Consider the following 27,500-nt stretch of genomic DNA (forward strand, 5'->3'; position numbering starts at 1 on the left):
GACATCTATGAGCAGGATTTTAGGCAAATTGCTTGGTCTCAATTTCACTATCTCTAAAATGGATATACGATAAAATGTCATATATTTCTGGATTATTGAACTACTAAATCAAATAATGAGTGGGAATGATGGCTTGTTGAGAAAAGGAGAAAAGGAAATGGAAAATATCATTTATTAAAAAAACCTTTTGTGTAACAGGCATTTAAAAATCCATTACCCCATTTATTATAACTCTATAAAGTGGTATAATCACTTTAATTTTATAGTTGAGGAGACTAATATTAATTTAATTCTTTCTCTGCCAATCTCATTTTATTCCAGAAAGGGTGTCTCAGGGAGGTTTAATAATTTATTCAAGGTTACTTGGGTAACAGATGGCAAGCACTTGAACCAGCTCATGCCTTTCTAGTGTTCTGCGCAGGTTCCAAGGAAGTCATGTGTTCTACATCTAACATGTGCCAAGTTCTAGAGCCCATGTTTCTCCCATCTTTCCTCTGACTGGATTTGGTGGTGTTCAGCAGGTCTTTATGATCAGCGGTGGCAACAGAATTTGATACTAGGACATGAATGCTTTGTCAGTAATCACAATGGTGGCAGGAGAAGGGGAAATGAAGTTCATACATTTTTTCCCACTTCATATATGAATTCATTGAAACTCTTTTGAGTAATAGAAGTTTGCCTTTTACCTATGACCATTCAAATAATAAAAGAAAAAGCTACAAAGTAAAAAAGATAGTCATCCTCATTTTTAAAGCTCTTTAAGAAGTTTCAACTCTTCTTTCCCCTCTCATCCTCTAACCGAATATTACTGCTCTTTCTACTCATCTATTTATTGATGACTTATTTATTCAGTTCCTACTTTGTGCCAGGTTCTATGTGAGATATCATCTCTTCTTCCTTTGTCTGTCTTTTTAATCAATCTCATTTCCACAACAACAACCCTTGTTGTTAGAGAATTTTGACTGAGGTTTCAGTTAAGACTCTGATTGCCAGCAAGGGAACCAGCCTGGCTTGGGGGGATGCAGCTAGGCCCTGTCTTTCTAGTCTCTCCTCGCTGCACTGCAATGATTTCCATTACTGGATCGTATTCAGATTCTGTCTGAACTATGCCCATCTGAATCTCATTTCTGTCTTAGAGTTCAACGCAAGCCCTGCCTCCTCATTGAAGTCTTCATTTCTCCTTTTCTAAGCCTCCACCATTATTATGTTATTCTTTGTTGTTTTCCTGTGATTTCATGTGTTTTATATCTATGACTTGATTACAGTTTCATGGAATGTGAAATCATTTTAAGATTTGAAGAATCTATTTTTACAGTGCTTAGCACACAGAAACTTCATAAAAGTTTGTTGTTTGGTTGATTATAAGTGCTGACTTGGAAGATTTTAAAAAATTCTGGTTCTATAAGTTATTTCCTTGAGTGGAATATATTCTAGCAACTTGTCATTTACATATTTAATTCAGTGAATTTACTTATACTTTATATCCAGTAAGGATTTGAAACAGCGTATAACTCGGGGTGAGATTTCATATTGTTTTAAATGTTTAAATAGGATGATTTTTAGAAATAAATTTAAAGAAATATATTCTCCCAAAAGAAGTAGGTAAGTTGATTTTTTTTTTTTCTCCTGAGTGTCTAGATTTTACCAGCAAAATCAGTTATTTTGCCTAATGTTGAATGAGTTAAACTTGAAACATATCCTGGCTTCTTGGAAGCATCTCTGTTTTATTCCTCACTCTTTTCAGCTGTGAACCTTTGTTGCACAGAAGCTCTGAAAGTGTCAGTCAGAACCAGAAAAGAATGAAGTATATTTCATATTTTGGGTTTGGGAAATCTGATTGTTTCTCTTGGAACAGATTGTTCATTATAACAGTGTCTATAATAAATGGTGTGCGCTGCCGAGATAGATGGGAATGAAATTAATTTGGCTCAGATGTGATCTTTGTTTTGCTTATGAGAATTTGAAACATCCTTACAGAGTTTCAAATTTCCATGCAATTTAGAAATAAAAGAGATTTCATAATGTGTCTGTCTCCCTTGCCAGTGGCCGTCATTACCTTACTGTGGCACTGTAAAACAGAACAGCAAACGTGAATAACTGTCTAAGAAATTAGTGTGTGATCGGCCCATATCAGAATTCTTCTTTAAAATGTACATTTTGCAAATAAAAATATCACATAAGATAATGTGCTTTCTGTTGTAGGTTGCCTATCAGATTGATAACTATGAGCTGGCCAAGAAAGTTTTCTCACCAGTTTGGGATTATTTTGTTGCTTCACCACCTCACAATGAACAATCTGTTATTAGTTTAAGCAATATAATGACTATTACACAGAGAAGGTAATTAGAAATGTTCTTTTAAAATATTAATTTGCTTTTTGAAATTAAATGTCAGATGTGAAGCCTAGAATTAATTTATTTTCAATTTCATGTTAGGGTAGTCCACATGAAACTATTTCCAGTAAGTATTTTAATAAATATATGCTTTCCAAGGTCTCGAGTCCTTGTTAGAAACTCCTTTGCTAGAATCAGAAAAACACAGTGGAGGCATATGGATGCATTCTGAATGTAAGTTAATGAAGGTTATGGAAAAAAATACCGAATACTAACCAAGGTACTGTCAGTTATACTAGAAGACACAAGTATCATTGGGAACTTTTGTAACAGAGAAAGGTTAGGTTCAGGTTAAAGTTAGGGTCTGACAGGTGGACTGTTAGGGTAAAAGGCTTTTTCTTTTACCCTTGAAGAAGATCCCAGGATTATACCATCAGTCACTGAAAATAGATTGGTAGAAGCCATTTAAAACCACAAGCCATCGTTTGCTTTATACTGCTATTTTTCTTAAAGTTTAAGAGCAGCTTCAGAAATAAGCATTAGTGTGAGTTCAGGCTATCTTAACAAGTTCAAAACCAAAATCTTTACCTGCTTATTAAGTCCCGAAATTTCTTTAATAAGTAGACAAACCCTTCACTTCTCAATCAAAGATAATGAGCTTAAAATGCAACTGCTGGTTGAGGAAAGGCATTGATAATGCTTATTCACATAAAGGTATAATTCCATTCAATTAAAACATCTTACAAGGATGCAAGATACTGTGGGAGATGGATTTGAGAGGCATATTGGAGGAGAAAGAAACAGGACTTGGAAGATTTTATGTAACTTGTGAGGATAAGAGAAGAAGAAGTAAAAGCTGACTGGAATTTCCAGGGTTATCTGACTGGGAAGCCTATGACGTTTACTAAAGAAACGTGAAAGATGGAACAAGGTTTTGGAGGAAGTTAATGAATTTGATTGGGGATATTTCAAGTTTAGTTTTCCAGTAGGATGCCTTCGCAGATATGAGATATCCAGTAGGTAGTTGGATATTTAGTGCCGACAACTCAGGAGAGAGGTCAAGGGTAGAGATACAGATTTAGAAATTGTTCACTGAGGTCATCATTGAAATTTTGACAATGAATGATATCTCCTAGGGAATGACTGTTTAGCTGAAAAGATAGAAGGCTAGAATTTGAACCCTGAACATTAATAACATTTAAGAGACGGAAGCAAGAAGTGGAACCAAGGAAGGCCATTGAAAAAGAGCAGTTCAGGAGGTGAAAGCATTGGAAAGTACACTGCCAAGGGAAGTGCGAGGATCATCATGGCAGGACCGGCCAGCAGTATTGAATGTAATGCAAGGTTAGGTAGCGCAGTGGCCTAATAATATGCTATAGACATGTTGGGTAGGATGAAAACTAAGAAGAAACTTTTAGAAATGGCAATTAGTTTGAATGAAAAAAAAAAAAAAGGAATGATAATAAGCGAATACGTGATTGAACATTGTGGCAGGGATAGAAAAATTGGACAGTGACATCTATGGAATGTCAAACAAATTGATTATTGCATAAAATAAGAGGTGCAGAATCCAAAGTGCTGGAGAGGTCACTATTGAAATGGCTACTAGAGTCTAAGCTGGGTAGGAAAGGAAATGGAGCCAAGAAGAAGTGATAAACTGGACTCATTGCACATGTCAATGTACTGATGGTCAGCATGAGGACAAAGAGGAAGTTTAGTATGACTTGCAGGCGTGGGAGAAATAAAATTCTCCTGGCAAAGAAAATTTCAGATTTTTACATGGTGGTGAAACAGATAATCTTCAAGTATGAATTACTGACGTCAGATTCTTTCTTCTTTTATAGGAATAGGGGCTATGGAGAGTAGATGGATCTAAAGCTTAGAAGGGAGGGTTTGTCACCAAGTAAGGCTAATGGTAAGGAAGGGAATATTGGAAACAAAGAAGGAAGATTGCAGATTTCACATTTTGCCAACGATTGGCACTGTTGACTGCAATTTAGAAAAGATAATTAAAAATAATCCAATAATTATTAAGTCTCTTTCTCTCTCTCTCTCACTATGGCTGATTCTGCTATAAATAGTTCATTAATTGAAATTTGGGCCTATTTTCCAAACGTCTGAATATCTATACTAATTTTATTATATTGATAAAAAAGAACTTTATATATTAGAACTAGAATCCTTAGACAATAGTTATTTTTATGTATCTATGATGTAATATGTCAGCAGTGTAATTTTCTTAGTTGTGAACTTGTTAAGGATAGTCTTTAATTTTGACTTAAATACTGTACAAGCGTAGCTGTTCCACAAATTTTTGCTGCTATCTTGGGATCATTGTGTAGCTAAGAAAAATCAATCTAAAAAGGCAAGTCCACAGGCTAAATCATTTTATATTTAAACCTGTAATGTCATTTACTTCATTTTTGCAGATTACATTCAGATATTTTGGCAGAGACTTCTTCAATCCTCTTATACCTTTTTCTTAGAAATATTTTTGTAACAAGTGATATTAAAATTAAAGAAGAAAATCTTTTCTGTGATAATATTAAAGGCAATGAGATTTCCCCTTCTCAACAAGTAAGTTAATTAAAATGACTAAAAATGTGCCAGTTCCCCTTTATTTGCTTCTCGATGTTTCAAGTTCGTGTTCTTTTTGGGAATGCATATCCTGGCTTGTGAATGGACCGAGAGGCAATTGTATGATTATGCTGGTTTATTTGATATTCTATATAAGTTTCATTGCCCCGAGGTCATCGTTTTTTTTTTTCCAATTTATCTTTTTTCTCTGTACAAAAGTAGTATAAATTTCAGCTGTTCAAAAATATATAATATATAAAGCGAAGCCCGTTGTAATCCTGTTGTCTCTAAGAATACTGTTTTTGTTCTCATACGATTTCTCAAATTTTTGAAAATATTCATAGACAAATCTGTTGTTGTTATTATTATTATTACTTTTTACAAAAATGGGATTATGATGTATTTGATGTTCTGCAACTTTTAAACACTTTTTATAATATATCTTGGACATATTTTCATAGTGGTGTGTATTAACCTACCAAATTCTTTTAAATTATAATATTACATTCCTGTACAGGGCAGGGCAGAAATTTAGTATTTTTTATTGATGGAGTCTCAGAGTTCTTATAAACATTGCTCTGTGCACATCTACAACCTTATAATTCTCTTGCTTTTAATAACAACCCATCAATTTATTTATTAATTAGTTAACCAATAAATTATTACATGAGGCTGTGCTAGTTTCTGTGGATATGAAAGTGAAAAAACATGACTCTGCCCAAGACAAGTTCACAATCTTGTAGAGCCCAAGCACTCACAACCATGAACCTGTTCCTACTTCATTGCATTCAGTTTCTTCTTTTAACATCCAGTCTGAAAATAAAGATAATCATTAAGTACTTTAACAATTTTTATAATGCTAGACTACCATTCTAGCAATATAGAAAATAATGAAATTTTACCCTGGGAAAATAAGATAGGATTCTTTTTCTTTTTAAGGGGCACTTAATCACAAAAGCCTAACTTTACATTTTATTATCATTTTTTATTTAAGGAGAATTATAACAGAAGATTAATTTGGTCTACTGAAAGTTTACTATTTTCTCACAGTTCCAGAAAGAAAATGGGTCTCCGTTAATCAAGTGAGGGCAATATTACAGAGACAATATTTTAACTATTATTTGTTATAATCTATGTTTTTGAAAAAGTTGGATTTTTTCTAATATGAAAATATAGCCAAGATTTTATCTTAACAATGAAAAGAGATTAGTTCTTTTTCTGTTATGAAATACAATACAAATGTCCTGAAGTTTAATTTTAAGATCGTGTTATCCATTTGTAGCATTATCAGGGAGTTAAGGTTGTTTCTGAATTTGGATTTTCTTCATAGCAACATTCATGTTGTTGTTAAGCCACAAAGATCACATTTCCTACCTCTTCTTCTCATTAGAAATATATCAGTTAAGTACCTGATGTTCAATTTGAGTAACAACACCTATTTCTTTACAGATTGCTAGACTAATTGAATGTGAGAGAGTGTTAGTGGCATTGGAACTCAGCAGCTACCTAAATGATTCCAGTTACACCCTTCAAGCTGTGACTCAATGTTATGGCCTCCTTGCTCCTATAATCTATCACAACATTGTTTTGGTACCTGTTGTACAGGTAAGGGTATTCCACCCTGTCCCCCACTTGCCTTTTCCCCCACCAGATACGGTATCTTTATAAAGGCAACTCAACAATGTATTTTAGAAAAGAAAATGCAATATATCTCTTATAAAGTATAAATACAAGTATTATGAAATTTCATGAGTTAATTGAAAAAACATTTTAATAACTTAAATGATATGTCTGGGCAAACATAAATAAGGACTTAAAATGTGTTTCTCTGAAAACATTCAATGCCGTTCCTGTCCATATTTAAATATTGAAAATCTACTTTTCTAGGATTTTAAAGTCATTTCACTTTTGGTGTTCTTATAATGTTAGAAACAGCAACACTTATTTAAACATGTTGTTAAAGCCATCATCTGGGGGAGAAACTCGGTGGATGACCCAAGAATACATACTTGGTATTCCAGTGATGGAGAAGTTGGAGGATCACCTGGCTGAAGGGATTATATTAGTTGTCTATGCTTCAACAAATCACCATAAGCTTAATGACTTAGAACATCACCCATTTACTATCTCATAGTTTCTATGGATCAGGAGGCTGGATACAGGTTAGCAGGTCTTCTGTTCAGGGTCTCATTAGGCTGAAATCAAGATGTTGGCCAGGGCTGCGATCTCATCTAAGGCTTGGGGTTCTGAGCTCACCGGTTGTTGAGAGAAGTCATTTCCTCATGGTTGTGTGAAAGAAGGTCCTCAGCTCCTGCCACAACATGGCAGTATGCTTCTTATATAACACAGTGTAGTCATGAGAGTGATGATACCATCACATTCAGGTCCTAGCCATACTCAAAGGGAGGGGTCATACAAGCCTTATACACCTGGGGAAGGGGTCTTGGGGACTATCTTACAATTCTGCCTACCACAAAAATGTAATGAATGAAGGAAGATTTTACTGCTGATAGTATAGAAAGTTATCATCATCACCATTATTGTTGTTATCATTGTTATCACTGACTCAGATTTTGAGAACCAAATATTCACTTTTAGGTGGCTCTACTGGAGCATAGACATGCCTCCTCCCATATTTTCCACATCTAGAAGTTCAGCTGCTGAAGAGATAGGCTTCCAAAATCCAAAATCTGGACTCATAGTTGGCAGCCTTTCATGTCACTTGTAAATGGTTGGGGGCAGTATTTTCAAGTGTGAAATATTCTTCCTCCAGAATCCAGAGGTGTCTACCTGGCATTGTCCTTTCTTTTAAGAGGTGAGAGGTGCCATATGTCAGACCTACTTTGGAGCAGGTGTCCCAGCATGTCCCCGATAGTTCATTAAGGTGTCAGGCCCTGAATCATCATAGTGTTCATGTCTACCTTCTGGAGGGCATTCATCATACCAACGTCTTTAATGTACTCGCCCTTTCTTGCTCATTAGGTCTGACTAACATGTTATTAATATTGTGGTCCAATGTTTTGTTTTCAGAAATGTCCAGAAAGTTCAGGTCCTTACATCAGTAGGTGGAGTTATCATTGCCCTGGGGCAAGACTCTAAATGTATATTTTTGTGTGCCTAGTGTGAATGAGAACTTCTGGTACTTCCTCCTAAGAGAGTAGAAAAGAAAACAGTAACCATATCAATGCATACTTCTTAATGTTCTCTAGCAAAGACCACACTGGGAACAGCAGCTGTAATTCATGCTCAGCTGGTTGGGTTCAGAATAGTCCAATGTCATCCCTTAGGATCCCACTAATCCAGGATGCCTTTAACTGCAGAATTTTCAGAGAATGGGTTATAACTCAGAGAATAGCTTATAGCTCTCAGGAAAAGTTTAGGAATGGAGTTTCTAATTAAATTGTATTGTTTAGATAGGAAAAGATGAGAGGAACAGAGAGGAGATTCCAGAAATAGGCCTCAGTATATATGAGAATGTAATATATGACAGAATTGGCATTATAATTTAGTGGGAAGAGAATGGATATTTTTAGTAAATGGTGGTAAAACAACTGGATATTCACCTGGAAGAAAATAGAGTTTGATCCTATTTGTACTATCTACAAAAAGTCGAGATCTTATATTTAAAATGGAGCAAAAATTTTTACACACACACAAAAATCCCAAGAGATTACCCGTTCAATCCAGGGTTGGGGGAACCATTTCTAACTGAGACAAAACTCTTAGAAACAACAAGAAAAAAGACACATTTGACTGTATGTACAGCAACTTAGGTGTGAAAAAAAGGATCATAATAAAGATAGTATAAAATGTATGGATTCGGAAAAAAATATAACACTGATGAATGGTAATATATGTAAAAAAAAAATCTTACAAATTAATAATAATGTAACAGCAAAACAGGCACAGGATAGGAATAGGTAGTTTATAGGGTAAGCAAATCCAAGTGACTGAGAGGCACATGAAAAGATGCTCAAACTCTGAATATTCATAGACATGCACATTAAATGAGCAATGTAGTATCACTGGCAGAACTGAAAAGATCTGTAATTTCTATTGCTGGTGAGGATGTGGGGCAAAGGCATTCTCATTCATTTATGGGAGAAATGTGAATTGTTATAGGCTTTAGATTCTGGTAAAACAATCTTAGTTTTAAAGAAACCAAATCTAATTTTGATTAAAATTAAACAAATATATTTGACAGCAATTCCTCTACTAGTAATTTATCCCATTGAATACAATTTTAGTAAAATTAAAAATGCATTTACCTGACAGAGCAATCCCTCTGTTAGTAATTTATCCCATAGAGCAAAATCACCAGTTAGTAAGATCAAACTTCTCACTACACCCCTCAATTACTGGATCCATGTGTTCTACCTGCTGGGGACACAATACCATATAATGGTCATTGATTTAGAATGTGTACTATGCCCTAGAGGATGGTGCCTCATCCTCATTGGGTATTATCTCAAAGCTGGTGCCTCAGTTGCCACTCACTGGAAACTGAGCATATATAAGGATGTTTATTGTGGCATTCTTGGTGGTGGAAAGAAAACTGGAGGCAAAGAGAAAGTACAGTAACAGGAGGATAGCCAGTAGTGCCAGACCATAAAACACCAACTGTAAAATTATGCAACATGGAGATTCTGGAAATGACTGAATAAATTATGGTCAATCCACATCAAATAATGTTATGCAGCCATTAGAAATAATGAATTGGAGCTAAACCTGTAGACCTGGAGAGATTTTTCACAAGACACGGTTGAAGGAGAAATGCACAGTTTAGAAAAGTATGTATAAATTCTATTTTGTAATGTAACATTAACCCTCCTATGTCTATTTATGGAATTATATGTATACACATATAATTATTTGAGCTGGGAGAAAGCTACAGGACTTAATGTTGTTAACATGATTTGGGGATATGGTGTGGTAGGGTAAGAGAGGGTGATGGTGAAAGGGAGGAATTAAAGAAGGATAAAAAAACTTGTAAGTGTATTGTAACAATAGTAATAGTGTTAGAATGCTAGCTTGAAGCAATTAATGTCCCACCAGAGGATCAACATCCATATATTAATTTGTCCTTTGGGATAATCCGAATGATGAATAGATTGATGCAATCTCAACTCTACTTTTCTGATTGTAATATTACTTAGAAATGTGCAACAGAATAGAAAGCTAAACTTAATCATCTAGCTCTTGATTAAATTCAGGATCATATAATATGAAGCAGGGAGAATAAAAAGTAAATACCAATATTAATTGATTTCTTGGGATATGAATGTTTGGTTTTAATTTTAAAGGAAACTGTTATTTCAAGTATCTGATATCACTGTATACTTAATATGGTACATTCTTCCTCATATGGTTTTTCAAGGTCCTCCTAAGCCTGGCTGGCTGTGATCTTAGTGTTTTTTGTATACATGTAGCATTCTGCCTATATCTTCTATGGCACTTATCAAAATGTGCTTTGTTTTATAGTTATTTGTGTACTTATTTTATTCTCTCTACAGGTTTTTAAGTTACTTTAGATGAGTTACTCATCTGAACATAGAACATAATTTTATTTAAGACTACATTCCTGTATACATTATAAGCAATTTACCAAAAAATTACTAACAATAGAATTTGATGGCTTAAAACTTGCATGATTTGAATAGAACATTTTATAATGAGTAAGGATGATATTTTTCAACAAAATCATTGTGCTTCTATTTTTTAGATCTTGATAAAGTGTGTAGTGGTTTTACAAGGACTACCAAACATCACCCACTCAAAGAAACATGTTGCGACTTTTGAAAGCATACAGCACATGATAGCGTGTTGTATCTTCTATATAGCAAAGGTATTTATCTCATTCTTTGTCTAGTGTCATAAAATTTAGGAGCAGTAATGATTTATAAGGTTAAGATACTATTAATCTCAAGAATTAGAATACTTTAAAAAATAACACTCAGTATTTTAGGTTAAAAGTAGCCCAACCAGGCAAGTTGGTAAAGCCTGGATTTGTGTATCTTGGGGAGGAAGGGGTTGGGGGATAGAAAGAAGGCACTTTATGGACCTCATTTACTTTGGAAACAAGAAAGAACCAAGAGACCACAGGCAGAGAGGCAGGCTTATTTATCTTCACTGTTTGGCTCAAAGACCAACCTAGTATATTTCTTCAAAGGCTTTGGTTGACTGAATCCAGTGAGTCTCCTAAAAGAAGGGTTGTATCCTTCACTGCATTGGTGGGCTGATCTGATCTATCACTTTGGTTGAGAGTTAAGTTTGTTTCTGGCAGCGGAGAGGCCTCTACCCTCTACCTTAGCACAGAGGTCATGATTTGCTGGCTGTTCATGGCCTGACATGAGGGCAGAAAATCATATTCCTTCCATTGCTCACTGGTTCACCGTTGTTAGAGAGACCTCTATGACTGATCTGTGTAGATGCTGAGGGAACATAAACCATTAGCAGAAAGAGAAAAGTAGTAAATCACTTAAAGGGACTCAAAACCCCACGTGGGGGAAGAGTAGACCAGTAAGTAATTCTGTTATTTACTCTCACCATGTTGGAAAAGACCAGAGATGACTTAAAAAAAAAAGTAAAAGAAAAAGAAAAAGAAAAAACTTTCAAAGTGATGCCATTAGATGGTTAAAACACAAAACAAAAAATCTGTAACTGAACAAACAAATTTGCTTTTTGATTAAAAAAATTAAACAGGTGAACATTATGGTTATGATATTTCTTGAGTCAAATCTGGAAGCTCAAGAAACACCTGACAATGTAGAACACAGTTGCGTAGAGATAAATTCAGAAGGCAGATCCAGAATTCATAACATGAAATAGCGTTTTGGAGGTAGAAAAGAAACAAATGGAGAATAAGCTCCCTGAGTCCCAGGCATGATTAATGTAAGAACACATGTGTAGACACATGTTGGTGAAATGCCTGAAGTCCAAGGATAAGAACAAATATTAAAGTTTTGAGACACAAAGAACAGGTTATTTGCAATGGAAAAAGAATAAATTAACTTCAGACTTTTTATCAGAGAAGTTAAAATACTGAAGCAACTTTCATATAATCCTGAGGGTCCAAAAATTAATAACCAGGAAAGATATCATTTATTTGTCAGGGCAAAATAAACATTTTAAGAAGTGCAGGCATTTAAAAAGTATTCTTCCTGTGTACTTATCTGAGGAAAACACTTGAGGAAATACTTTATCAAATGACAATTGGTTCAGAACAGAAATCCCAAGATAGTAAAAGACAAAAAGAAGAGGAATAATGAGAGCAATGAATCTTGTAATATACGTATTATTAAAATTAAATAGATAATAATGATGTGAGTAGGACTTTGTAATATAAATGCTAAGTAGGGATTCTTGAAGCAGAAGAATTGTCCTTGAAAAGAAAACTTATTTGTAACCTAGAACTAAAGCTTCCATCCTATTTGGGGCTGAGGGAGGGGTGAGCAGTTAGAGAATCTTGGTGCATAGTTGTGCTATATATAAAAATTTTATACTATACATAAAAATATATACAGTATAAAAATACATATAATATAAAATTATTTTCTTTGGATAGAATAAATATATTTAAAGATGACACAGAGGAACACATAGCCATGAACGGAACTTTAAAACACAGTAGGACTGCTAAATTGATATAAAGGAGAAATGAACAGAGGAATGACAGAGAGGAAAAATGGCTAATTCAGAAAAAAAAAAAAGGAAAAAGAGATAGTACTTAAGGTAGAAGGAATAAAATTAACTATATTAATTACTTTACTGGTGTCAATGAACTCAGAAGGCAGAGACTGGCAGATGGGATAAAAAGTCAGATTCAACAATATATTATTTCAAGAAACACTCATAAAACAAAGTGACAAACACTGAAAAATAAATGGCAAGACAGAGGTACTGGGACAATGCCAACAAAAATATCTGAAAAAGCAGAATTCAGGGCCCAAAATATTAATCAGGACAAAGAGAGGCATTGTACAGTGTTCTTCCAATCTGTTCTGTCTGATCAACCTTCTCTGCTCTTGGAGGGCATCTGGTCACTTTCTGGTCTCTTATTGTCAAGTACTAAAGATCAAGTGTGAATTAAAATGGTACCTGAATTTTTTACAACAGCAAGTTAAAAGATAAAAACAATAAGGTTATATGAAAATGCTACAAAGACATTTGATAACACTTAGAAAATTTTACTAATAAAATTTCTAAATAAGTTAGATATGGGAAGAAGTGATTGAATACAGTAGTCTCCCCTTATGTGCAGGGGATTTGTTCTAAGACCCCCAGGGGATGCCTGAAACTACAGATAGTAATGAACCCTATATGTACTATGTTTTAAAAATTTTTTTCCTACATACATACATACCTTTGAAATTTTTAATTTATAAATTGGGCACACTAAGAGATTAACAACAGTAATAAAATAGAACAGTTATAAAAGTATACTCTAATAAAAGTTATATGAATGTGATCTCTTTCTTTTTCTCACCCAAAATATCTTATTGGACTCTACTCATCCTTCTTGTGATGATGCGAGATGATAAAATGCCTACATGATGAGATGAAGTAGTGAGGTGAATGATGTGGGCATTGTGATGTAGTGTTAGGCTAGTATTGATCTTCTGACAATACATCAGAAAGAGGATCGTCTGCTCGGAGTGATCCTGGATCATGGATCCATGATGATGTCAATGGTTGGATGTCAGGAGCAGATGATGTCTATGGTTGGGGAAGTTTAATATTTTTGGACTGAGGTTGACCATGGTGACTGAAACTAGGGAAAGCAAAACTGCAAATAAGTGGAGACTACTGTAATGATAAAGACATTTATAGCAAATATAATACTAAATGGCAAATTTCCGAAACCATTTCCTTAAAAATCAGGCACAGGAGGTGCTGACTCAATTATAATGTTATTTGTTATTTGTGGAGATTCTGTCTCATGCAATAGGAAAGAATATGAAATAATTTTATAATATTAGAAAAGAAAAATATAACTTACGTGTAATTTTAGAAGTCTAAAAAACCCATGTGAATCTAGTAAAAAATTACCAGAATTAAAAAGAGAATTTATAAAGTGATTATAGGTAAAACACAAACTGATAAGTTTTTCTTTTTTTTTTTAATACTAGCAGTAGTCAGTTAGAAATGGAGAGGGGAAAATATAGCACTTATAATACACAATATTTTAAATTTAACAAAATGTTAAAGGATCTAAATAAAAGAACTGTGAAATCTTACTGAAGGACACAAAATAAGATCTGAACATATGGCAGCCCATACCAAGTTCCTGAATAGGAAGACTTACTGTCATAGAAATATAAATCCTTCTTAAAATAATATTTAAATGTAATGCACTTCCAGTAAGAATCTCAATGGGGTTTTTCTAAAACTGATTAGAAAAATTTAAAAGTTCTCTATAGATAATAATATTTGCCAAAAGGCCACTTCAGTTAAAATGGTGTTAACAGAATAATAGGCAAATAGTTCAGTGGAAAACAGAGAGTCCAGCAATAGTGAGACCCAGGTCTACAGAAGAGCTTAACATATGACAAAAGTGGTATTCAGATCCATTGAGAAAATGATAATATATTATAGTAGTTTATTTAATAAAAGGTGCTGGTATAATTGACAAATTTTCTGAAAATAAAACCAGAGTCCTAGGTCACACCATGAGCAAAATAAAGTTCCAATGGATTCAAGGATGAATGGCCTTGAAATCAGCAGAGACCTTTCTCAACAGGGCACAAAATTCAAGATACACAGAAAAAGGGAGTAAATAGATTTTATGATAAGAGGAGCCATCGAAGTGTTTCAAACTGGGAATGATATAATAAGATTCGCATTTTGGAAAAAAAATTATTTTGGTTGTGCAACAGCTAGTAATTAGAGGGGGATAAGAAGTGAGGCAGGGAATGAGTTAGAAAGTGAGAGATAATAAACTACATCAGTGTAGAAAAGTAGGAGAGAGGATTGAAAAGATTCAAGAGTTATACGTGAGGTAGAATTGAAAACCTGAAAACCTATTGGGTATAGAGGGAAAAAGAAGGGAGAGAAAAAGTCAACAGTAATCCAGCTGTCTGTCCTGGACAGTGGGATGAATACAGTACTATGTGTTGAACCCTGGATGGAGAGTAAATTTGTGTGGAAAAAGGAGAAAATGATGGGTTTTGAATATATTGAATTTCGGGGCCTGATAAGATATCCAAAGAGGTGGCCATTATATAATTGGACCTATAGACTTGGAGTTCAGGAAAGGTCAAATATGTATAAAGACAAAGGAGTTATTAGTATACAGACTCATCGAAGCATCAAAAACAGATAATATCACTGGAGGACAGTGTGTTAAGTGAGAAGGGAAGATAATTATCTAAGAATCTCAAGGGTGCACCTAGTCCAAGGGGCCAGTCCAAGAGGAGGTATAGGAGAATCAATTACTCCAAAGCTTTTGTCATTCCTAACCCCTCCCCAACCTTGAGAATCTTCCTCCTGCTGTTAGTTCTGTCATTGTCACATGGTGTAACCATTGAAAAAGCAGTCTCACACAATCCAACTGCTCAGTCACACACATTGTTTAGTGTTATGCACCTTTCAAGGTTACTTTTCTTCAGAGTATATTCATCTGCTTGGCCTTTCCTCACCAAACGCTTACATCAATGAGTGTTTCCAGGAGAGGAGTAGCTTTTTCAAATAAGAGAAGGCCAAGTTACCCTCTCTTTCCAGAGCACTGAACAACTACTCACTTTACATTTAAATAATTTATAGCAGTTACTGTAGTGTTTCTACCAGAACATAGAAATTCTATTCCAAGGCAGTTTGTTGCTTGCAATTTGCCAATAGCAACTTCTGCTAAAAATCAATTAACCCACCCACCCATAAAAGCAATCCTGCTTATCCAAGTACTCTACAACATGTGCCTATTAATGGCCAGGAGCCAGGAGAGAGAAAGGATGAGGATATAGGAAAGGAGAGGCGATTACTAGAGCAAGGACTCTGAGAAGGCTGGAGGCAATGGGATCTGAGCACATTGGGATGGGTTTATCTGGACAGGAAATTCACCTCTACTTCTAATGGGAGGAAAAGATGCTTGTAGTTACAGGTGAGTGTGTAGGTAGGTTTGTGGCCTGGAGATAAGCTAGATCCCCTACATTTCCTCTGGAGAAAGGAAGCAAGGTTATTTGCTGAGAGTGAGGAGTTGAAAAGTAAGAGTGGGTTTCAGAGATTTGAGGAAATGGGAGAGTTTGCAACAGCCCCTGTGGAAAATGGTACAGAGAGCTGACCTAGAACAGAGTTTCCAACCAGCATTTGGGGCCCAGTGGAGATTGAAGTCCTGGAATTCACATGCCTCCCCTCTTGGTCTCCTGTGATTTTTTCCCCTGTGGCACACAACAACTTGGGGCTGGCTCTGCATTTTCTAATTTGCCACCCATGACTCTACTCCCTTTCCCTCCACTTGAGGAATTGTATTGAGATCTAAGTGATGCTATTGTACAAATGACCTGGCATGTATTTTGCTATTAGAGCTGGTACTGTCCCAAATTGATATGCCGAGAATTTTCATTTCAGAAGCTTCCTCCAGCATGACCAGCAATCCCAAAACTTTGTGGATTAGCCCTGAATCCCAGATATCAGGTGTTCATTTCATATAAAGACATTTTTCAATGGATTTTTCTCTTAGGACATGCAAAGCTCAATGACTTTGTTTCTTTTCTCTGTTATGTTTAAAAAATTGGTGATCTTTTCAGATGGTTCAGTCTTTCTTCTATAAGCAGTAGTAGTTTTTCTAAAAGTTTCCAGAATTCTAAATAAATTACCACTTCTGAGACATAACATCTTAAATGTTTCATTAATTTTGCATTGTTAAAAAATATTATGCTAAATATCTGGCATAGTTTTTGAATTTCTGTTCACCAGTTGGTATGTTAAGTAGGTTTGGTTCTCTTTTTCTTTTAATTGGAAAACTTCTTTATCATTTAATGTTTTCTACTGGCATATTATAACAAGAGAGAAAGATTACATATTTTGTAAGCCTAGGACTTAAATATATTGGAAAGCAAAATTGAGTGGAGAGCAAACATTAGATCGTTTCTGTTTTCTAACAATAAAACTTGCTCCTTCTCGTATCAATTTTATAATGAGAATGAACTCTTTTGCCTGGCATTCAAGGCCCGGCATGACTAAACCCATCTATTTTTTCAAAGCTTATTTCAGTATTTTCCTTCCCACACTCTGTTCCACAGTCAGCATTAGTTTAACACTATTTCCTTGGTCCCACAGAGATATTTCCAGTTCTTAACACTGCATCAGGTCTCTCTTATCAGGTTGAAGTAGCTACTCACTATTTGTCAACCACCTTATTTTCTCTTTTCCCTGCATGGGAGGTAACAGTTGTTGTTTACCTTAAATACTAACTTATTCTACTTAACAGAGTACATCTCCATATAACAAATTCATACAAACTCACTTAAATCCTTAGAGAATTGTCCTATGGGGTTCATAATGAACGCGTCCCCTTCATGTGACCCTTCACTACAGCAGGCTCTGTGCCAATCAGATTGCTGGCCAAGGAGGCTTTCCTAGAGTTGATGCTGGAGCTCAGGTTTTAATGACCAGGTAGGGTTATATAAATAAGGTGGGGAAGCTGTTCTGGGAAAGTGACTCAGCTGTAGGAAGGCATGAAGTCCTGAAACCAAGGTGAGTATCAGAATTTATACTCAGTTAAATATCTTGCAAACTTCAGTACAAAGGGATGAGTGGTGAAAGCTTATGCTGGAGAGGTAGGTAAGGGCCAGGCTAGAAAAGGCCAAAGAATAACAATTAGTAACAGGGACTGTGGATGAGAGTGGTTGAGCGGGCCACATCCCTTCTTAAGCTTACGGTGTTTATTCCCCCTAGGGTTCATGGGGAATCTGCCCCAAACAGCTTAACTCCAGTTCACTACCAGAATGCCTTATAAATCATTTACACGCCCCCTGCCTCAAGACACCATGAGGTCAGCAATTGTACCATTTCACCCAGAGAGCAACTTAATGACAAGAGGTGATGGTTATATGGCCTTTAAGAATGGTTTTGTTTTAGTATGGATCTTTTTAGTGGAGATATTTTCTTACTTAACTTACTATGCCAAAATGTATATTGGTACATGTCCCAGAGATATGGGGAATTCATTATTGATGAGATTCCTGTTATTTGTTCTTTATTCAAAGTAGTGGAATTATGCAGTTTTAATCTAGGAAATAAGATATAGAGATATGCTTCTAGTTTCCTTAAGAGAAATAGGGGAATTCTTAGACCCAAAACATTAATGGGATGTTTGAGTTTATGAAAAATGATGCAAGACACTTGAGGATAGACAAGAGTTTTCAACAGAGATAATTAATGAATATTTTAAATTAGATTCTGCGTTCATGGAAGGAATACGACCTGGCAGTAATTATTATAAATTATGGAAAAAAGATGTTGGATATCACATTAGGGTGCAAATCTCTATTTGGTACTACTGACCAAGAAGAAATACAAGAGGAGGTAATTATTCTTTGTTTCTCATCTTTAAGCTTATATTTATTTACTTGAGTCTTTTAAGAAGTCATATTGTATTTGTAAACATGTTAGAAAATTGATCAGTTTTTAACTTGTCATATTTACATAAAAGGAAAGTAATATAGAGTGAAGAGCTTTTTTCCTCTTTTTAAGAAAATTATGATTTAAAAAAATGAAATGGAATTCATGCTGGAATCCTGAATAGTTCCCTATCACCAGTACTGACTATCAGTTAAGGGTTGATAGAAAATTTCCTACCCTCAGCTGGACCTTGGACTAAAAGCTCTGTAAAGTCTCTCCCAAATTGATTTTATTATTCTGGGAGGGTCTTTGAATGTAAACACATGTCAGAGTTTTCACTTATTCAAAGTAGGTTTCCTAAACTCATCATCACACTTAGATTGTTTTCTTTGTGAGACTGCTAAGGGTCGAGTCTACTTTTTAATATTGGCTTCCCAAGCAAGGGTCTTATTAGAACCTGTTTTATTGCCTTTCCTAGAAACTGTGGTTAAACGTTTTTGCAGATCAAATTTTGAACTGTCCCTTAGTTTATCAGGTTTCTGAGGTGCACTGGGAATTACTTGAAACCTCCTTTGGTGACGGGTAGGGGTAGAGACTGTCATCCCGGAGCCTGTTTCAGTTGGAGTCGTTCTATTTCTATTTCTATTACATTTTGAGTTTCAAAGTAAGCATTTGTTTACCACATAAAACTTGAAATATCAGTACTGTTTTACTGGATGAGTTTTTAGCCATAATACTTTTATTTTTTGAGGGCAATTTTTTTGTCTAGAGAGTTTTGATTAACCTGAAGGCAGTTTGAGGTTTATTTTCAACTAGTTGCTCATTCTCAAAGTCCATCAGCCAGCCCTTTTATATCACCCAGGCTTTAACTCAGGACACTGTCCCTGCACGTCATTGTACAACAGGGTCCCATGCATTTTTCCTTGGAGCCTCTAGTCCAGCAGAAGTTTGTGATACTTCCTTCTGACTGAGCCTGTAGGGACTGAGAAGCTAATTTATAGGAGTCAGAAATCATTTTAGCCGCTCAAGGTCACTGTAAGCCTAAAGAGGCTTGGGAGGTTCTTGTTTTGTTTTGTTTTGTTTTTAAGAACAGGAGACAGGTCAGGTCTCAATGATGGTAGAGAGCCTGAGCACAGACCCACCAATTTTTAATCCACTAATTACTGATCCTGTTATGTTTCAGTGAAAGACCTAACTGGTCAGGTCTCAATGATGGTAGAGAGCCCGAGCACAGACCCACCAATTTTTAATCCACTAATTACTGATCCTGTTATGTTTCAGTGAAAGGCAAAGCAGCAAAGACATTTAGCTTAGTTGTAAAGAAGCTTCTGTTGGGAAAAATAAATGAAAAAAAAAAAAAGAAAAAAGTGATACATTTCTGAGGGCATACTGGGCATTTTCTTTTGAGGATTTTTAGAGACATACCCTTAAGTGCTTTTGGGAGAGTGAGTCCAGGGTGCTTGTTAGGAGGAGTGGAAGTTACTGGGAGGAAGGGAGAGAGAAGAAAAGAAATAATTTGGTCAGCCTCCATAAAACACTGAGTACTGCATCTGGCATTTAGTAAGAACACATTGACTATTATTAATTATTACTATGTATTGTTTAGCCATATACATCACAGTTTTGTTTACCATGTATGAAAACAATTTAAAGAATGTTGTTGGAAATGACAGTTGTTGAAACATGTTGACGTACATTCTGACATTTAACCAATGTTTCTAGGGTTCTAAGAAGTCTTCCAAGAATAAGAAGCCACCACAGATAATATCACCTGAAAAAATAAATGAGCAGCTGGTCTTGATGGAGACACACCTTCTCAAACTGACAAAGCAATGTAGTCATTTTTTTCGTTCTATGTACTTCTGTTTAGCATTATATTTTTTAAAATAAAAATATTTTGTTAAAAAGATTGAGGAGATTAACATTTGGTAAAATCTTTAAGGTTTTTACATGGTGCTTTTCTATTATGTCAGTAATCCTAACAATACTGTTAATAAGAGATTGCTAACTGCTTTTTACAGATGTCACTCATAAAGATTAAGTGATTTGTTTAGGATTATATAGCTGGCTTGGATTTGAGCTTAAATCTTCTGATTCTAAAGCAGGGTTTCTCAACCTTGACACTTTCCAGTTTGGACCAGATAATTCTTTGTTGTGGGGACTGTCCTCAGCATTGTGGATGTCAAGCAGCATCCCTGGCCTCTATCCATAGATACATAGCACACCATCTCCCAGCTGTGAAAACCAACTGGGAGGCAAATGCTGCCAAATGTATTTGGGAGGGAGGAAGGAAATATTGAGAATCACTGCTCTAATGGCAAAAATGTGGCTGAGTAATAGAGGACTAGCATGAAGGGTGTTAATCTGTGAGTGATTTGAACTTTGGTCTACTCAAGTGAAAGATTCGTTTATTTCAGGTCATTGTGCTCTACAGTAATTTCATAATAGACCAATATGTTAACACAATGGTTGGGACTTTGGAGTTTGCAGTTTGGAAATTTGCTTAGGAAATTGATTTAGTTTCTGGTGATGAAAAGTATTATTGCATTTTTAAAAAGTAGGTACTTCAGATCTTACAGAAGAACAAGAGTACCTAAAATTCTCTTAAGTAGGAGGCTCCATTATTGGCCCCTTGGTGTTTTGGGAAGTGACTATATTTGTAGATTTCTGTGTTTCTACTTCACCTCTCTTACTGTGTGCCTCAGTTATATCTGGGTTGTTGTAGCACTTTGGAATCCCTGACTTGGATCTCTTACTCTATTTCATCATGCTCTATTTCTGTTTCAAGCTGAATTTCTGAATTGAACACAATGCTCTATTATTCACATAACCAGTAAACATAGTTTTGGAAAAGCTGTAATTGTCTAGTTACTTATAAAAAATATAATTTCTTAAAATGTAAAGTGTTCTAGAAATGTGAATTATTTATTTCCATATTACCCCCCAAGTCCCTCACATTTTACTAAAAAGCACAATGTAATTTTACTAATTTTACTAACTAAACAGTAGATTCAATAATAAAACAATAATAGAAATAATAGTTTTATACAGTGCTTCCTATATACCAGAAACTACTTTTAGTGTTTTATACACATTAAAACTTATATAACCTTTATATAACAACTCTATGAAGAAGGTACTATTATTATCATACCCATTTTAAAGATAAGGAAGCTGAGGCACAGAGAAGCTGAGTAACTTCCCAAGTCTCATAACTAAAAAGTATCAGAGTTAGAATCTGAACCCAGGCATCTGGCTCTAGTGGTTGTGTTCTTCATTAGTCTATACTTTACTGTCTTTTAATTATAATTTTATAAAAATGGGGTTAATATAATTGGTAGGTTTCTGAGTCTGAGGTTTGCAAATACATGACAACTGTTGAATAAGAGATTCATGCCTTAGGAAACTCTTCACTCGTTTGGTAGTAGACTCCTTGGCTTTTAGGGAGAAAGATGAAAGAAAAATAATTGAGATTGTCAGATTGTTTAATTTCTAAAATATGACATAATTGATATTTTTAAGGCACATAATTCAGAAAAATATTTTGTGTATTTTCCTGTGTTTCATCCCCTCCAAAGAATTTTCATATTTGGTTATTGATGTTAAACAGAACCTACAACTTATTTTTTTAAACTTTAGATATTACAACTGAACTGTCAGGAGCAGAGGACCCTATATTTCTTTACCCTATAGTTTTAAATTGGTCCATCAAAGGTGCTGTGAAAGAAGGTAGGTAATCTAAATGTATAACTAAAATATGTAAAATGTTCACTCAATTTACTATTGAAGATTGTGGATTCTGTTGTTGTTTTCTACTTAAAGGTCTAAACTGTTTTAGGCAGAAGATTTTGGGTTCTTATCCATTCAGAAAAATGTAGATTGTCAAGTAATGAAAGAGACATAAATAGGTACCCGATTTAAAGTTTGGAAAGACGGAACCTTGGCGGTGGCTTATTTTAGTAGTAAATGGTATTACGAAGCTTACGAAAACTGGGCAAGTGAAAAACATGTTAGTGATCTTTAAGTTCAGCTATGAAGAAATAGCAAGATTATTGTTTAATTCACAGTAAAATATAATAAAAATTAAGGTAAGTAGTTATTCTGATAATTCTCAGCAATTTTTTTCCAGCTAGTCATACATTAGAGGAAACTTTTATAAAATCCTCCTTCACACTGAGATATTGGAAAAAAATGAAATATAGACTGTAAAGGATTATTTGATTTTAGAAAAACAGTTGTTCCCATCACATTTAATCCCACATATTTTTTTAAAAGTCAGAAATCCAAAAAGTAGGTTAACAAACTTGTCTGTTGGAACAAAATGACTATTAGCAATAAAGCTTTTAGCACCACTAACTAAGTGCATTGATAACTGTATATGAACTTCTTTGTTTTCACAGTTATGAAATTTAAACAGAAACCTAGATTCCTGGAGTTTTTTACGCAAGTTATGCTAAAATGTATGAATGATGAAAAATTTCACCTTATGGTAGAAATTACAAATCCTGTGTATGAATTCATGAAAAGGTACTTGTAATATCTGTTTTATTGGTTTTTACAACTTTAAAAAATAAGTAACATTATCATTTAAAGATATAAAAGGTGGGTGCAAAAGAGGGTAGAATATAAATGGTTAAAACAGCCACCTGGGAGATAGTGAGGGTTTATGTCTGTATTCATAAATAAACATAAAAATATTTATACAATAAGATTAATAGGAATAAGATTAGAGCATGCTCATATTTCTAACAGGAAATAAATTAGACATTTTTGCTATTGAGTCAAAATGGATAATAACATCTCTGGGCCATCAACTCTTCACATATAGGCTTCTGGGTCCAGTTTCGGTCATTTACCATGCTCTTCTAATTTCTCTGCATTAGCAAGCAAAGCCATTCCTTGGGGTTTCAAATTACATATGTGAATAGGGAGTTAGTCAAATAGAAGCAGTAAAACTTAAAGCTATTCCCCTTATTCTCTAAGCCTGAATGATTCTCTTTGCCCCCAAAGAAAATTACAGTGTTTTATACCAGTTATAAGAGATGCCAAATGAACCCAACTTTTGTTCCAACAACTGGGTTTTACTTTCACCACTGGGCCTAGATCTATCTCATTTTAGTAACAGGCAACATCAATAACATGAGGTCTATTTAAAAAATGGCAGTAGAAGAGAAACATCATCATAAAAACACACAGGAAAATAGTTTAAAATAGTCTACCTAAAATAGGCACTTCATTTATTAGAACAAAAGCTTGGAATATATGTTTTTCATTTTGTCTAGAGAAAAGAGGAAATTGCTTCTATTAAATGAAGCAGGCCATGGTAATAAGAGAATTGGTCAGAATTAGAAAGTTCCATTAAATTAGAAAAAACAGTCAAAATTAGATGTTTAGAAGCTGTAAACAATATTCTTGATAGCAAAGAAAATTGGAAAACACTATCAGTGTGCAGTGAAATTTGGAGAGCTGACCAGGGAGGTCCAATCTAAGCAAAATAGACATTCTGAAAGAGGAAAACAGAAAAAGTGGCCTAGAAGCATAGGCCAGTGGTATAATAAAAGACCTGAGGTTGCAGATTGAGCAGTATAACTGAGTTCAACTGGCAATTTGTACTGCTTAATCCCTTCCTCTTACTTACTCACCCTCCACGACCCTGCTTCCATTTGGCAACCGTCAAAATGTTCTTTGTGTCTATGAGTTTGTTTCTGTTTTATTTGTTCATTAATTTTTTTTTTTTAGTTTCCGTATATAAATGAAATCATATAGTATTTGTCTTTTTCTGACTTATTTTGCTTAGCATAATATCCTCTAGGTCCATCCATGTTGTTGCAGATGGCAAGATTTCTTTATTTTTATAGTTGAGTAATGTACCATTGCATATATGTACTGTTTCTTATTTATCCATTCATCTATTGATGGACACTTAGGTTGCTTTCATATCTTGGTTATTGTAAATAAGCTGCAATAAACATATGGATGCATAAGTCTTTTTGAATTTGTGTTTTGGGTTTCTTCAGATAAATACCAGAAGTGGGATTACTGGGTTCTTCTATGTCTCTTGTTCTAGCCTTTGTTTAAAGTATATTTTGTCTGGTATAAGTATTGCTACCCTAACTTTTTTGGTTTCCATTTTTATGAAATATCTTTTTTCATCCCTTTACTTTCAGTCTGCGTGCATCTTTCAATCTGAAGTGAGTCTCTTGTAGGCAGCATATGTAAGAGTCTTGTTTTCTTATCCATTCAGTCACCCTATGTCTTGTGATTGGAGCATTTGATCTATATATATTTAAAGTAATTGTTGATAAATGTGTAGTTATTGCCATTTTATTTTTATCTTTTTTTTCTTCTTTTACTTAAATAAGTTCCTCTCACATTTCTTGTAATACTGGTTTGATGGTAATGAACTCCTTTAGTTTTTTCTTGTCTGGGAAGCTCTTTAACTGTCCTTTGATCTTAAATGATAGCTTTACTGGGTAGAGTAATAGTTGTAGGTCCTTACTTTCCATCACTTTTAGTATTTTGCGCCACTCGCTCTGCCTTGAAAATTTTCTGTTGAGAAATCAGCTGACAGTCTAATGGGAGCTCCCTTGAAGGTAACTAATTGTTTTTTTCCTTGCTGCTTTCAAGGTTCTGTCTTTGTTTTTAACCTTTGGCATTTTAATTATGATGTGTCTTGGTGTGGGCCTCTTTGGGTTCACCTTATTTGGGACTCTCTGCGCTCCCTGTGGTTGTATGTCTATTTCCTTTGCCAGGTTAGGGAATTTTTCAGTCATTATTTTTTCAAATAGTTTTTCAATTCTTTGCTCACTCTCTTCTTCTTCTGATATGCCTGTGAATGTTGGTATACTTGATGCTGTTTCAGAGACCCCCTTAAATGATCCTCATTTTTTTGAATTCTTTTTTCTTTTTGCTGTTCTGATTGGCATTTTCTGCCACCTTACCTTCCAATCACTGATTCGAATTTCTGCTTCATCTAATCTACTGTCGATTCCCTCTAATGTATTCTTCATTTCAGTTTTTATATTCTTTATTTCTGACTAGTTCTTTTTATGATTTCTATCTCCATTTTTGTTTCCTATCTCTGTTGAAGCTCTCACTGAGATCATTGGGCATCTTTATAACCAGTGTTTTGAATTCTGCATCTTGTAGATTGCTTATCTCCATTTTGTTTAGTTCTTTTTCTGGAGTTTTGTTCTGTTCTTTCATTTGGGACATGTTTCTTTGTCTCCCCATTTTGGCTGCCTCCCTATTTTTGTTTCTATGTATTAAGTAGAGCTGTTATATTTCCTGGTTTTGGTAGAGTGTCCTTATGTGGTAATTGTCCTGTGAGGCTCAGTGGTGCAGTCTCCCTGGTCACCTGAGCCTAGTGCTCCAAGTGTGTTCCTTGTGTGGGTTGTTGTGTACCTCCTTATTGTAGTTGAGCCTTGATTGCTGTTGGCATATCAGTGGGAGCGACTGACCCTCAGGCTGATTGATTATGAGGACTGGCCATGAGTATGGTGGAGGAGCTGTTGTGCAGGGGCTGACCCTACAGAGCAGGATTTGCTTTAGCAAGGCTCTAGTACCTGCTGAGTCTGCCTTTTGCTTGTGTCATTTGTGGAGGTGGTTGGGTAGTGTTTTGGTGTGGTCTGAAGCTGGCCACTGAATGTGCTGGTTCTGGGAGCCTCTTGGCAGGGACTCTGGTGCAGGTCAGAGACAGCCACTGCCTACAACCATCTGCAGATCACTTCGTAACTCACACCACGTGCCCAGGCCCACGTGATGTGAGTTACAAAGTGATCTGCAGATGGTTACTGCTTTTAGCATGGAAAGTGCCTGGGAGAGGCTAAGCTGCAAACTGAGGCTGGCTGTTGATAGTACCAGGCTTCAGGCTACTTAGCAAGAGGAACAGGGCATGCTGAGAGCAGATGCTGATTGTTTGGGATTTGTGAATCTTTAAGAAATTTTAGGAAAGTCTGTAGTATGAGTCAAGACAGGTCGTTTATATGGAAAACCCACTGGAAGTGGCTTGGGCGAGCATGCAAGTTGAGTGGAATGGGGTCCCAGGGAATCACCAAGTTGAGAAGAATGGTGTTAGCGAGGTTGATGGAGACTCTGTTATGGCTCCCGCCTGTGTATGCAGACTGGGTAGGGAAAGGGCTTGATGAAGGAACAATGGCTTCTGCCAGCACTTCTGTCAGGGAGAAAGCTACCTCTCCAGCCCTTGCCTTGAAGCCAGACAGTTCAGTTCCTTTCTGTATGCCCCTGGCTAACCCAACACTGGAGCTTAGAGTGAGTAAGTGCTTCAGTGAGTAAGTCCGTGTGTAGGCTGTGTGTGGGCCATTTAAGAGAAATAACTGGGACTCCAGCAGCCCTCCGTCTCACTCAGCCACAATCTTCACTGATTTTCACAGCCAGAAGTCATGGAAACCTCTCTTACCAGCACTGGAGCCCTGGGCTGGGGAGCCTGTTGTGGGCCTGGGACCCCTCGCTCTCCAGAGGGTACCTCCACAGCTGAGATAGCCCTCCTGATTTTAACCACCACATGCGGGTGTGTGACTAGCCTATTCCTAAGTCTCCCACTGTCCCCACTACCAGTCTCAAACTGCCTTCTTTGTATCCTTAGTTATAAGACTTCTGTTTAGCTAGACTTAGGCAGTTCTCATTGATGGCTGTAGTTTAGTTGTAATTTTGGTGTGGTTATGGGAGGAAGTGAGCACAATGTTTGCTTGCTCTTCCATCTTTACTAGAAGCTTATTACTTGCTTTGAATGTCACCTTTTCACATTCAAAGTGAATGATTCTACTAATAATGCTTATAAACCACAACAAAGATATTTCATGTACTTCCATGTTCTACATAACAAAAAGTCAAAGTATATGGAAATAATTGCTGAAAGGACTTGAGTAACTTAACAGAAACAATAATACTTTAAAAAAGACAGAAATAAAAAGGACAGAAAATGTACATAATATAATTAATACAATTAATTTAGCATATATAGTCAGTTGAGACTAAATACCCTTTAAAGCACTTATTAAGTTAAAAAAATAA

The 27,500-nt window shown here is 35.5% G+C and overlaps 1 protein-coding gene across 1 annotated transcript in view; it reads left to right on the forward strand.

The window, feature by feature from the left end:
• Positions 1 to 27,500, forward strand: part of CFAP54 (cilia and flagella associated protein 54) — a 243,160-nt gene that overhangs the window by 70,253 nt on the left and 145,407 nt on the right. The window contains exons 23-30 of the mRNA XM_023534023.1: positions 2,203 to 2,339; positions 4,763 to 4,910; positions 6,360 to 6,515; positions 10,633 to 10,755; positions 18,303 to 18,431; positions 20,190 to 20,301; positions 22,107 to 22,196; positions 22,868 to 22,994. Of these exons, the coding sequence (XP_023389791.1) occupies positions 2,203 to 2,339; positions 4,763 to 4,910; positions 6,360 to 6,515; positions 10,633 to 10,755; positions 18,303 to 18,431; positions 20,190 to 20,301; positions 22,107 to 22,196; positions 22,868 to 22,994 (1,022 nt within the window). The remainder of the gene's footprint in view (positions 1 to 2,202; positions 2,340 to 4,762; positions 4,911 to 6,359; positions 6,516 to 10,632; positions 10,756 to 18,302; positions 18,432 to 20,189; positions 20,302 to 22,106; positions 22,197 to 22,867; positions 22,995 to 27,500) is intronic.

This window comes from Pteropus vampyrus, unplaced genomic scaffold, assembly GCF_000151845.1.
Source record: "Pteropus vampyrus isolate Shadow unplaced genomic scaffold, Pvam_2.0 Scaffold116, whole genome shotgun sequence".
NCBI lineage: Eukaryota > Metazoa > Chordata > Mammalia > Chiroptera > Pteropodidae > Pteropus > Pteropus vampyrus.